Consider the following 12,500-nt stretch of genomic DNA (forward strand, 5'->3'; position numbering starts at 1 on the left):
GTTGATTACTTCACTCAGGTATATATATACATGCGGATAAGGCAACGCTTATAAAAAATCAGTCAAACGGAATGACAAGCGTTCTGTCCTTAATGGCGCCGGAAGATCAATGTTCCTTGGGATACTTATTATCGGGATAGGTATCATTCTGACTGTCTCCTGTACAGGATACATACAAGACTGCCCGAGGCTGTGATGTGTGATGTGTGTGTGTGTGTGTGTGAGAGAGAGAGAGAGAGAGAGAGAGAGAGAGAGAGAGAGAGAGAGAGAGAGAGAGAGAGAGAGACAATACTAATACAGTGACTTCACCCCCGTGGGTGTGGTGAAGATTACCACATCGAGGCTTTTCATTTGTCAGTCATAAAATGATTACGTACAGATTCGCAGTATTGATAACGCAAGCATGTTACTCTCTCTCTGTCTCTCTCTCTCTCTCTCTCTCTCTGAACCCAGCGGCGACCCACAACCACAGAATAACAACCAGGTCAACGGAAGCAACTTCACAACCTCCGTATAGCATCTGCGGAAATGGAAGCATGATTTTTAGTTTTGCCGTGAAAGCTGGTTGGCGACTTCAGGCAGCTAATTCGCTGGAATGTGCACTCACTAATAATAATAATAATAATAATAATAATAATAATAATAATAATAATAATAATAATTTGCAAAGTTGCCTCATCCATCTCAGATAAGTTAGGTTCATAGCATATTTGAGAGAGAGAGAGAGAGAGAGAGAGAGAATTAACCGGAATGCAAACTTGGGTCAGGCAAATATCAGCCGCAAGGAGAACGTTTACAAGACCAGCTCAGCGCACCTGAGATCCCAAGAAGGATTCCAAGAAGAGGCAGCAGCAGCAGCAGCAGCAGCAGAAGCTGTGATGGCCAGCCGAGCCCCATCTTCTCGAGGTCGAGATATGCTTGTGGTCCAAGCGACGGTGTCTCCCTTTTCCTTGAGGTGAAGATACTACTTGCTTGGCCAGGCAAACGCCAGTTGATGTAGGAACATCGGTACGCCAGCTATAACCCTGTAAGCCGTGCGTCTTCTGTCCTTGAATTCTTCATTTAGCCGGGATAAACTGGATATAGCTGCTACAGCAGCTCCTATTTACACATATTTCTTACATAACACTAATAACAGATACGCTGAACCGGGGAGCGTTATATTTAGGGGATTATCTCCACCTCTTCGGGAACGATGTCATGCCCTTCCGTTCTTCCATTGTTTTGTTTCCGTGCTCTCTCTCTCTCTCTCTCTCTCTCTCTCTCTCTCTCTCTCTCTCTCTCTCTCTCTCTCTCTATATATATATATATATATATATATATATATATATATATATATATATATATATATATATATATATATATATATATTTAACAAATGCACAGAGAAAATTATGCACTGAGTATAGACACTGGAAACCAAACCAGATATTCACGGCTGAGGTGTGGGAAGAGAGGGTGCAGGAACAGTAAACTCTTAGGTGTCTGAGGTCCCCTTCATTTCCTTTCAGCGCTGAATGACCTCATAGGTCCAGCGCTTGACCTTCAGCCTAAATTGTATACTGTGGCTATCCATCTTCACGCCTTTTGCCCTGGGCCCACGTCAATTATTTTGACCAAAATCTGTACATTGTACATATTTCTTTTTAAAGTCCATGCTGAAAATCAATACATTTTGCATATTTTAAAATCCATGCTGAAAATCTGTACATTTTACATATTTCTTTTAAAATTCATGCTGAAAATCTATAAATTTTACGTATTTCTTTAAAAGACTTTCTGAAAATCTATACATGTTTCATATTTCATTCGACATTAATGGATTGAGTTCATACATTCCTTGACTGATATTTACATTCTTACAAAAGCTTCATTTTATAAAACTGGACCCTTGTAATGTTTCTTTCCAGTACATTATTTGAATAAACTATCTTTGTGCCTTTGCCCAATTGATTGTTTTCACTAATGTGTACAAAAATTCCATTGTTCACCTGTGCATACCTTCTGCAGTTCCAGTATCTTTTCCAATGATTTTCCAATTGTTACAGGGCTTCATGGGATTTGATATACACAACCCATGCAAGTCCTGTGACAACTTTTATATTGCTCAAGCTGGGAAGTCATTAAAAAGGAGAAGAGTACAGCAAAAAAAAAAAAGAAGTATGAGATGCACAGGTGAACAGTGGGATTTTTGAGAATGTTAGTGAAAACAATCATACAATCAGTTGGGCAGGGGCAAAAAGATAGTTTATTCCAATAGCATAATGGGAGGAAACATTATAAGAGTCCAGTTCTTTAAAAGAAAGCTTTTGTAAGAATATGAATATCAGTTTATTTAATTTATCAGTTCTTTTTTTGGTCACTTTTAGGCTATCCACAGGCCAACAATTGGTAGCACGACATTTGAGCTACGTCCGCCTGTATGTTAGAACCCGGCCTATGTAGGCTATGGTTATACAAATCAGTTTTAGTCTTGGCATAGGCTAGTGCAAAATACAAGATGGTATTTTATACTTAACTGTAACTGGTACTTGGGGTCGAAGACTTATGACTCATCATGTTTTGGTTAAGGTTGAGGAATGGGAACTAGTTCTTTAGTTTCTTAGGGTTTACACTAGCACACGGTCTAACTTTTTAACTGGGTTCCTTTTTGGGTTCCTGCTATGACTGTTCCCTTCTAAAACCGGTTTCTTTCAATGACAGGTTCCCTGTAATACAAAAGTTTGTTTAGGACTGAATTCTTGTGCCTAAAAGCATCGTGTAGGCCGTAGCCTAGGCTATACTGCAGGCAACTTTTGCTTTACCTAACTGTCACACAGCTCTGCTAAAGTTAGCCTGGCTTTACATTAATTGCATGAGTGTATTTAATTAAGAATTGCATTGTCATATTAACTTAGGGAAGAACATTGCTTATTTTCCTATACTACATAATATGAAGTTACGATTGCAGTCACATGCATGCACAACATGGTGCAACATATCTAAACATTGTCATATTTTTCATTGTCATAATACGAAAAACTTCTGTCAGTTGCTATAGCAATCTGTACAATAATATAAACGCAATATTCATATGAAGCGCTAAAATGGTGAAGAAATCCATATTGAAGTAAGTTTGACTATATATAACAATACATTACAGAACGAGAACTTGCTCAATTCTCCTTATCAGTCAGATTGATAAGGAAAATCGAGCAGGTTCTCGAAAGCTGTCGTTGCATTTATATATTTTTAAATATATGTATCTACACTTGTATCAATGTGTATTTCTTTATCAACATGGACAGTATCAAGTAAGACAATTGCGTACCTTGCACGAGGGAGAGTTATTGCAATGCAAATGCAAAACAAGGGGAACCGAGTCCCATTCCCCTTGCCGCGTCGACAAACGCGGTTGGAACGTCGTGATACATTGCAAGTATCGACGCATTTACTGCCACCTACGCACATACGTAAGAACACTAAATCCATGGGCTAGATATCTAAATCATAGACATTCTCAACCTCGAGTGGTTAATTTGACGCCCTGATGAAGTGGAAACCAATTCGTTTTTTGAAATCCAAAAGTTACCGAGGCTGTTTACTATTAATATGAATAGGTCAAGGGCAGGTGTGGGGACACCTGCACAGGTAAGCACATTTGTAAATAGTGTACTGACGTCAAACGCTAATGAATTTTTCTGCTGTTGCCCCTCTCTGCCCACGCCCACCTGACACGTGTGAATATTTAGTTTAGCTGTCTGTCTGTATGTTCGGCTGTACTGTCCCTCTGAAATGTGCGTATTGTAAATTTTGACTACTGCATGTCGGTCCTCATATATTTATAACAGTCATAAAATCAATGCAGTCTGTTTTAGGAAATTTGTCTTTCCATTACTAGAATACTGCTCTTCGGCGTAGATGTCTGCTTCTGCCAGAGATTTATCCCTTTTAGATAGAGTGGTTCGTGGTGGTAGGTTCTTGTTTCCTAATAGTAGCAGTTATGACTTGGACCTTCGACGAATAGTCTCTTGTTTGTCACTTTTTCATAGGTTGCATCTCAGCAGAGATCTTTCACATTCACAATTGATCCCTGATCCCCTTTTCCTGCCGAGAGCGAACAGATTCCTTCAGTAGCACCAATACACACACACACACACACACACACACATATATATATATATATATATATATATATATATATATATATATATATATATATATATGTGTGTGTGTGTATATATATATATATATATATATATATATATAAAGATAAAATCCACGAAGGAAAGGGAAACACTGGAGTGCTGCGAGGCCTTACGACTGTCTGTCGTCCTTTACTTAGCAGACTGAAGAAATTTAAAAGTAAGTTTACAAAGAAAGCTCATATAAATGACAGACGGGGATTACAAAGGGAAAAATATGTACCTGGAATCTAACACAATTGAAGAATTAATAGAACTGCCAAAACAAAGATATTTAGGAGGTTTTACAAAGGATTAGGATCAACCGTTCAGAAGCAGGGACAGGACAATTAAAAGATTATACAAGGGGGTGACTGACCACCAAAAATATTAGTACAACAAAATAATTCTTTTTTTTTTTAAAACAATAACAATTTTTGCAAGATGAACATTTTTAAATTATATTAAACATACGAATACATAGAAAATATATATAAGGTAACTAATTTGTAATTAAGTTAGTGATTTTACCTTTTAGGTCATTCTTGAACATTTTTCTAATACAGGGGTCCACATAATACATGCCAGGGCTAAGGTTAAAATTACAGCTGGAAGTAAGCTGGATAATAGCAGACTCCAAAAGATTTCTTGAAGAGAAACCTTTCGGTCTGGCAATCGCTGAACTTTCAGTCCAATTTATCCTGTGAGAGTTTTCACTTAAATGAATGAATATAGCATTGGATGTTTGTGCAGTTTTGACTGGATACTTATGTTGCTTAATACATACATCTAAATTTTTGCTAGATTGGCCAATATAACAAGAGGGGTAGTCCAAACATGGAATTTTATATATTATGTTGTTTTCTTTAGGGCTATTTTTTATTAACATTCCTTTTAGTGTGTTATTATAGGAAAAAACGAGGTTGACATTAAAAGATTTTAACAATGATTTTATGTTTTCAAACCCACTCAAATCAGGCAAGCTAAGAATGTTCTTAAGGGTTTCTTTCTCCATGTTACTTTCACTATAAAACTTTTTATGGGTTTTATTATAACAAATATCTGGTATATGTGAAGGATAACATAAGTCTGTCCCTATTTTTCTTACGTATACAATTTCTTGATCCAAATACTGTGGACTGACAATGCGCAAAGCTTGTACAAAAAATTGAAGAAAAAATTGATATTTTAATGTTAAGGTGATGGCCTGAATAAAAATGGACGTAAGTTAAGTTGTTGGTTGGTTTCCTATAAATACTGAATTTACATTGAAATGGTTCTCTATGTATTAAAACATCTATGAAAGTTCCATAGTTTCGTGATTCAGTTATACATAATGAGGGCCACGTTTTCTTTTGCTATCCTGTTTCCTCTTTTGAATTGCGTAGTCACTGCCTTTTCCAAGTCTCTTTCGGCTGCGCATTCGACCAAATTCAACTCAAGTTCCTGAAGAAGTGCCTGTCTGAACAAGTGCTCCCTAAACCCTTGCCACCACGCCGTTTAAGAAGATGTGACCATCACCCATTCAATGAATTTAGTGCCATGATGTTAAAACGCCACATAGCAGCCGCACAGCGAGAGGAGAAGGAAAAGTTCAGGAATTAGAAAAAGCCAGAATTTCATTCAATCATTCTATCTCGGCTAACTGGAAGGACTCGCTGCGACAAGAAATTTATGGAAAACTTCGTAGGACCACAGATGCCATAACAGGGAAACTCGACAGAAAACTAAAAAAGTCATTGATAGCAGTGACTGGACTAATAGTGCACGTAGTGATTGTGTTATAAATTTATCAAGTAAACAAATAAGTGAAAATGTTGTGAGTGCACTCGGATGTGGTTTATCCTTTGTATCTAATAGACCCTCTGCTTTAACGATTGCGTCGTCCCTATGTATATTTGAAAAATATTGTGATCTTCCTCAAAATCATGTGGACATAATTAAAGGTATTGTTTATGGAGCTACAAATGTTAGGCATGAAAGTCATTTCCCTGCTCGCTATAAGAAAAGTTTGTCCGATCTTAAAAAAGACAATACAATCCACATCACAAAAGCTGATAAGTCGAACAGTATTGTAATTTTAGATAAAGCTGACTACATATCACGTATGCAAGCCCTACTGGATGATGGTACGACTTACAAGAAACTAACAAAAAATCCCCTTGATCAAGTCATAAAAAATTTCAACAGCACAGTGAAAAAAATCCTTAAAAATAAAAGAGAACTAATAGGTCAGTTGTCAGTAAAATTTCCCTCGTTGCCTTACTTTCACGGATTAGTAAAAACACACAAAGAAAATAATCCTCTGCGGCCTATTATCAGTACTGTTGGCTCACTATCATATAAACTTTCTAAATATATTACCACGCTCTTGTTCCCCTTACTTGGAACTATCTCCGATTCTCACGTATATAATTATCTAGATTTAGATGATAAATTAAACAAAATAACTTTTTGCCCCACTGATAGATTCCTTAGTTTTGATGTTTGTTCTCTTTTTACTAAATTGTTCTCTTTTTACTAAAGTCCCTATAGATTTTATTTTAGAGTATCTTAGTAATGAACTAATCCATCATGAATTACCTCTACCTGTAATTCATATTATTTCACTCACTAGATTGTGCATTTGTGATTGTAAGTTTATATTCAGTGATGAATTTTACCAACAAATACTTGGTATGGCAATGGGCAACCCTTTATCCCCACTTCTGTCAAACTTGTATACGGAATTCTTTGAAAAACGATATTTACCTAATATAATTTATACTCCTTTAAAGTGGTATGGATATGTTGACGATATTTTAGTTGTTTTGCTTGCTGGTATTGATGTAAATGATTTACTCTGTAATTTGAATAAAGAGTTACCATCCATTAAGTTTACTTTAGAATTAGAGAAAGACAACTGCCTCCCCTTCTTAGATGTCTCTATGCATAGAGGACCATTTCAATGCAAATTCAGTATTTACAGGAAACCAACCAACAACTTAACTTATGTCCATTTTTATTCAGGCCATCACCTTAACATCAAGATATCAATTTTTTCTTCTATGTTTTTACGAGCTTTGCGCATTGTCAGTCCACAGTATTTGGACCAAGAAATTGAATACATAAGAAAAATAGGGACAGATTTATGTTATCCTTCACATATACTAGATATTTGTTATAATAAATCCCACAAAAAGTTTTATAGTGAAACTAACATAGAGAAAGAAACCCTTAAGAACATTCTTAGCTTGGCTTATTTGAGTGGGTTTGAACACATAAAATCATTGTTAAAATCTTTTAATGTCAACCTCGTTTTTTCCTATAATAACACACTAAAAGGAATGTTAATAAAAAATAGCCCTAAAGAAAACAACATAATATATAAAATTCCATGTTTGGACTACCCCTCTTGTTATATTGGCCAATCTAGCAAAAATTTAGATGTATGTATTAAGCAACATAAGTATCCAGTCAAAACTGCACAAACATCCAATGCTATATTCATTCATTTAAGTGAAAACTCTCACAGGATAAATTGGACTGAAAGTTCAGCGATTGCCAGACCGAAAGGTTTCTCTTCAAGAAATCTTTTGGAGTCTGCTATTATCCAGCTTACTTCCAGCTGTAATTTTAACCTTAGCCCTGGCATGTATTATGTGGACCCCTGTATTAGAAAAATGTTCAAGAATGACCTAAAAGGTAAAATCACTAACTTAATTACAAATTAGTTACCTTATATATATTTTCTATGTATTCGTATGTTTAATATAATTTAAAAATGTTCATCTTGCAAAAATTGTTATTGTTTAAAAAAAAAAAAAAATTATTTTGTTGTACTAATATTTCTTGGTGGTCAGTCACCCCCTTGTATAATCTTTAAATTGTCCTGTCCCTGCTTTTGAACGGTTGATCCTTATCCTGTGTAAAATCTCTTAAATATCTAACCCTGTTTTGGCAGTTCTATTAATTCTTCAGTTGTGTTGGATTCCAGGTACATATTTTTTCCTTTGTACCCCCATCTGTCATTTATATGAGCTTTCTTTGCAAACTTACTTTTATATTTCTTCAGTCTCCTAAGTAAAGGACGACAGACAGTCGAAAGGCCTCGCAGCACTCCAGTGTTTCCCTTTCCTTCGTGGATTTTATCTTTATTTATATATTCATCACGTTCCATATTCAGTCATACATACATATATATATGCATATATATATATATATATATATATATATATATATATATATATAGATATATATAGAGAGAGAGAGAGAGAGAGAGAGAGAGAGAGAGAGAGAGAGACCATAGTAATGAAACAAAGGTAAAACGGAGGGGCGTAATATTTTTTCTCTTTTAAAGTAGTGGAGATAATATTCACAATATAACGCTCTCCGATCCAATGCATCCATTTTATTAACACGCCGTTGAATACATTAGTTTCACCCAGACACATCCGGTTTCGTGCGGATTTCAAAGACGGAGGACGTATGGAATATATACGGGAGCATGGCGCCATGGTCATGACTGGTTTACCGGCGTTCCTGGACCATCAACTGGTGTGTGTGGCTGTGTGCTCGACCAAGCAATAGTCAGTCTTTTGATAGCGAGCGAGAGAGAAGCTGCCCGCCGAGATGGGTTTAGGCTGGCCATCGCTGCTGCTTCCTCTTCTTGGCCTCTTGTTTAGGATAGCAGGTATGCTGAAGGACCTTAGTCTTGTTAACAAATGTTCTTCTGTTTACAGTTGGTATTTGCTTGATCAACGTTTACGCTGGGATTAATTTCTCTCTCTCTCTCTCTCTCTCTCTCTCTCTCTCTCTCTCTCTCTCTCTCTCTCTCTCACACGCAAACAAATCAGCAAGCTTTGAGAAAGGTGTCTTTTCAATCACCAACTATTGTCCAGTCACAGCCGCAGGCAGTCCTGTTTGAATCCTGTGTGGGAAAAGATAATGAGAGTTACGAGTGCCTTGACTAATCTTTCTACGCCATTGAGGAGAGAACAATTCTCATTGCCTTCCTTCTGACTGATTTCATAATCGTTGCCTTATCCGCATATACATACACATACTTTGGTTTGTCTGTTTGTGGTATTCAAGCCTTGCGCACATATATTCATAAAGACATACATGTCTCACATTACGCATATATACATGAACTTATGCATGCCTGTAGGTTCATACATGTACAAGTGCTCTTACTCGAAGTTAAATGTCCTCTTCCGAAAGTAAATACTATGTACTCTGTAGACCTTGGTCGGGGGTATACTACTTTTGCTCCTATTGTAAGTAAACGCAAAAATACAGAAAACGCATGCCTGCACTTTCATATATATATATATATATATATTTATATATATATATATATATATATATATATATATATATATATGTATATATATATATATATATATATGTGTGTGTGTGTTATATATGCTGTAAATGTAACATTGAGTGTACGATTTATGCTCTTATTGCACGTAAACGCTAGAGATACAGAAAACGCATGCGCGTGCACTTTCACACACACACACACACACACACATATATATATATATATATATATATATATATATATATATATATATATATATATGTGTGTGTGTGTGTGTGTGTGTGTGTGTGTGTATGTTGTAAATAAATGTGCTACTATTGACATTCAGTATTTATAAACCACACTTTGCCAATATGCTTGTCTCTTCTTTTCTTCAAGAGTATAACATTGCGGGAAAAGATGATTCATATTTAATGCCGACAGCTGTTTCATCAGATAACTTACGGTTTTATTCAGCAATATACTGGTTTTACAGTGGAACTACACTCCAGTATATGGATGAGCAGTCTAAAAACGGAAGATTAATACAAGAACCGTAAAAACGAAAGAATAAAAAAATGTCACACACAATGATAATTATTCTCCATGAAGCGCCACTTCTCCATTTTCAGAAGCCACCTTAACATTGAGACGCAGGCTGCCTCATTGTGATTCTCGCTGCTTCAGCGACCACAGGCCGCTAACAGCCACGGTTTTAGTGAGCCTCTTCCCTGTCTCTGCTGAGGTCATTCAGAGGTGGCCTCTCGTCATGCACAGCCACAGAGTGGCGGTGTTTGAATATTTCTGCTATAATCTCTTTTTTAAAGTGTATTAAAATTTTTAACGATATTTAATTTTATTTAATAATTTATTACATCACGTAGAATTTTAATGACATTAATTTTTTTTTTATGTATATAGCACATCATTCATTAAACTTCATACCCTTATTTATTGGTCACATCACTTCATTTTATTTATTAATCATTTCCTTCATGAATTCATAACTTTAACATAATTTATTTTCTTTCCATTACGGCGCTGAATGGCCTTGTTGGCCCCAGTGCCTGGGCTTTTGCCCTAAATATCATACATCCATCATACATCCACTGTGTCTACGTGCTTGAACTTGCGTGATCTCTCTCTTTCTCTCTCTCTCTTCCGACGTCATCGGAATAAATTTTGACAAATTTGTCTCTAAAGTGTCCTCCTTGGTTAAAAAAAAAAAAAAAATCTGTCACAATAGAGCCTGTGGGCGGAAGCGCATTTCCTGCACAGAAGAGCCGGAATTAATTTTGTCATAGTAGCAATTTCGTTAAAACGCATCGCCAGTCTTGCGCGGAGATGTTATACGGTACATTAGCCAACCTTTAGCCGCTGCTGGGTCTTCTGGTCAGCACTTGGATGGGTGATATGAAAAGACAAAAGCTGTCGGGTAATGTGGTGAAAGATCGGACATTAGAGCGATTTATGAGGGCCCACCACTCTTATCCCAAATCCTTATCCAAAATATCCAGTTGGGAAGAGGATATTGTAACATAAAAGATAGTTCGGTTTAGATTAATTAAACCGGCTTTATACCATAAATGGTCGCTTTCCAAAGACATGCACAGGAATATGCGTACACTGTAAGAGCTCGACAACAAACGCCCGTAACATTATTACGCACATACTGTACGCATAGATTCAGGCTGACAGGCGAACACGCACACAATTGTGTTCTCACTTACGTGATTAGCACGGTGGCATAGGCTATCCTGAAAGCGTAACAATTAGCGAGATACCCAGTGGCAGTTTGAATCAGTGTCCAATGTCGTTTGTCTGTCATGACAATTGTAATGCTTCCGGTGTTTGAAAGACACAAATCATTGACAATAAGACATCAAATCCGGTTTCGAACTCTCTTCATTGTGCTGCGTTATTTGATGTCATATATATATATATATATATATATATATATATATATATATATATATATATATATATATATATATATATATATATATATATATTACTTACTTTTCAACATTAAACCGTTTCCCCAGACAGGTGAAACGTAGTGCAGGGCTGGACAACAGTCAGTGCCTTATTCATCCTGTAACTGATGAATAGTGGATCAACCCTCCATGCAATAAAATTCCATGAACTTAGTCACTTCATTAACCTAGACTGAAAGTTCATCAGCAGTGTATCGAACCCCACTACAAACATTGCATCAGTCACCCCTATCTTGGATGCACTTTTGTGCTTTTTTTTATTGATATTGAGCCCCACTTGTCCATTACCTTTGTCACTCTATCTGTCAAGCCTATCTTGGCCTTCTCCTCCTGAATTTGCTTATTATCAGCCATTCTTTCCACTTGACTTAGCCATGACAATGTATACATACATACATACATATATATACAGTATATATATATATATATATATATATATATATATATATATATATATATATATATATATATATATATGTATGTGTGTGTGTGTCATACATATACATATGAATTTTTATCACATCACCATGATTCATATACAAGCATTAAGCTACAAATGTCCTATAATATCCAATTCGCTCTACCTCGGAAATAATATATTTTCATATATGTTACCTGAAGGGGAATTTTTTAGTTGATAATAAGTTCGTCGTCTCGTGGGCTCGAACCACGGAAGACAAGAACTCAGGACTACAGTGATGCGATTTTAACCACACAGCCAACAAGTGAGGTATAAGTAGATACCGACTCCCACCTACAAATCCCTACCGAACTCAGGTATTTGTATTTAGAATCGATATCAGCCCAACTCTGCCATGCTAACCGTGTAGTGCGTTTGTTGCACGCAGCCATATTATGAATAAATTTTTATCACATCACCGTGATTCATTTACAAGCATTAAGCTACAAAGGTCTTTTAATATCCAATTCGCTCTACCTCGAAAATAATATATTTCCATATGTATTACCCGAAGGGGAATTTTTTAGTTGATAATAAGTTCGTCGTCTCGTGACCTCGAACCACAAAAGACAAGAACTCAGGACTACAGTGAC

At 36.3% G+C, this 12,500-nt stretch overlaps 2 protein-coding genes across 4 annotated transcripts in view; one reads left to right on the forward strand and one right to left on the reverse strand.

Annotated features, from left to right (window-relative positions):
- LOC136832053 (spermine oxidase-like) overlaps window positions 1-3,647 on the reverse strand; it is a 41,983-nt gene extending 38,336 nt beyond the window's left edge. Inside the window, exons 1-2 of one of the 2 annotated variants that reach the window (XM_067092580.1) lie at window positions 3,311-3,647; window positions 2,520-2,708 (exon numbers count right to left, since the gene is read on the reverse strand). In XM_067092580.1, coding sequence (XP_066948681.1) covers window positions 2,520-2,559 — 40 coding nt within the window. In that variant the 5' untranslated portion in view covers window positions 2,560-2,708; window positions 3,311-3,647. Of the gene's footprint in view, window positions 1-815; window positions 1,131-2,519; window positions 2,709-3,310 lie in introns of those variants that run through there. The other variant, XM_067092579.1, reaches the window with a different exon arrangement.
- Window positions 3,648-8,611: 4,964 nt separating this feature from the next.
- LOC136832054 (spermine oxidase-like) overlaps window positions 8,612-12,500 on the forward strand; it is a 15,106-nt gene continuing 11,217 nt past the window's right edge. The window contains exon 1 of one of the 2 annotated variants that reach the window (XM_067092581.1): window positions 8,612-8,835. In XM_067092581.1, the coding sequence (XP_066948682.1) occupies window positions 8,775-8,835 (61 nt within the window). In that variant the 5' untranslated portion in view covers window positions 8,612-8,774. The remainder of the gene's footprint in view (window positions 8,836-12,500) is intronic. The other variant, XM_067092582.1, reaches the window with a different exon arrangement.

This window comes from Macrobrachium rosenbergii, chromosome 49, assembly GCF_040412425.1.
Source record: "Macrobrachium rosenbergii isolate ZJJX-2024 chromosome 49, ASM4041242v1, whole genome shotgun sequence".
NCBI lineage: Eukaryota > Metazoa > Arthropoda > Malacostraca > Decapoda > Palaemonidae > Macrobrachium > Macrobrachium rosenbergii.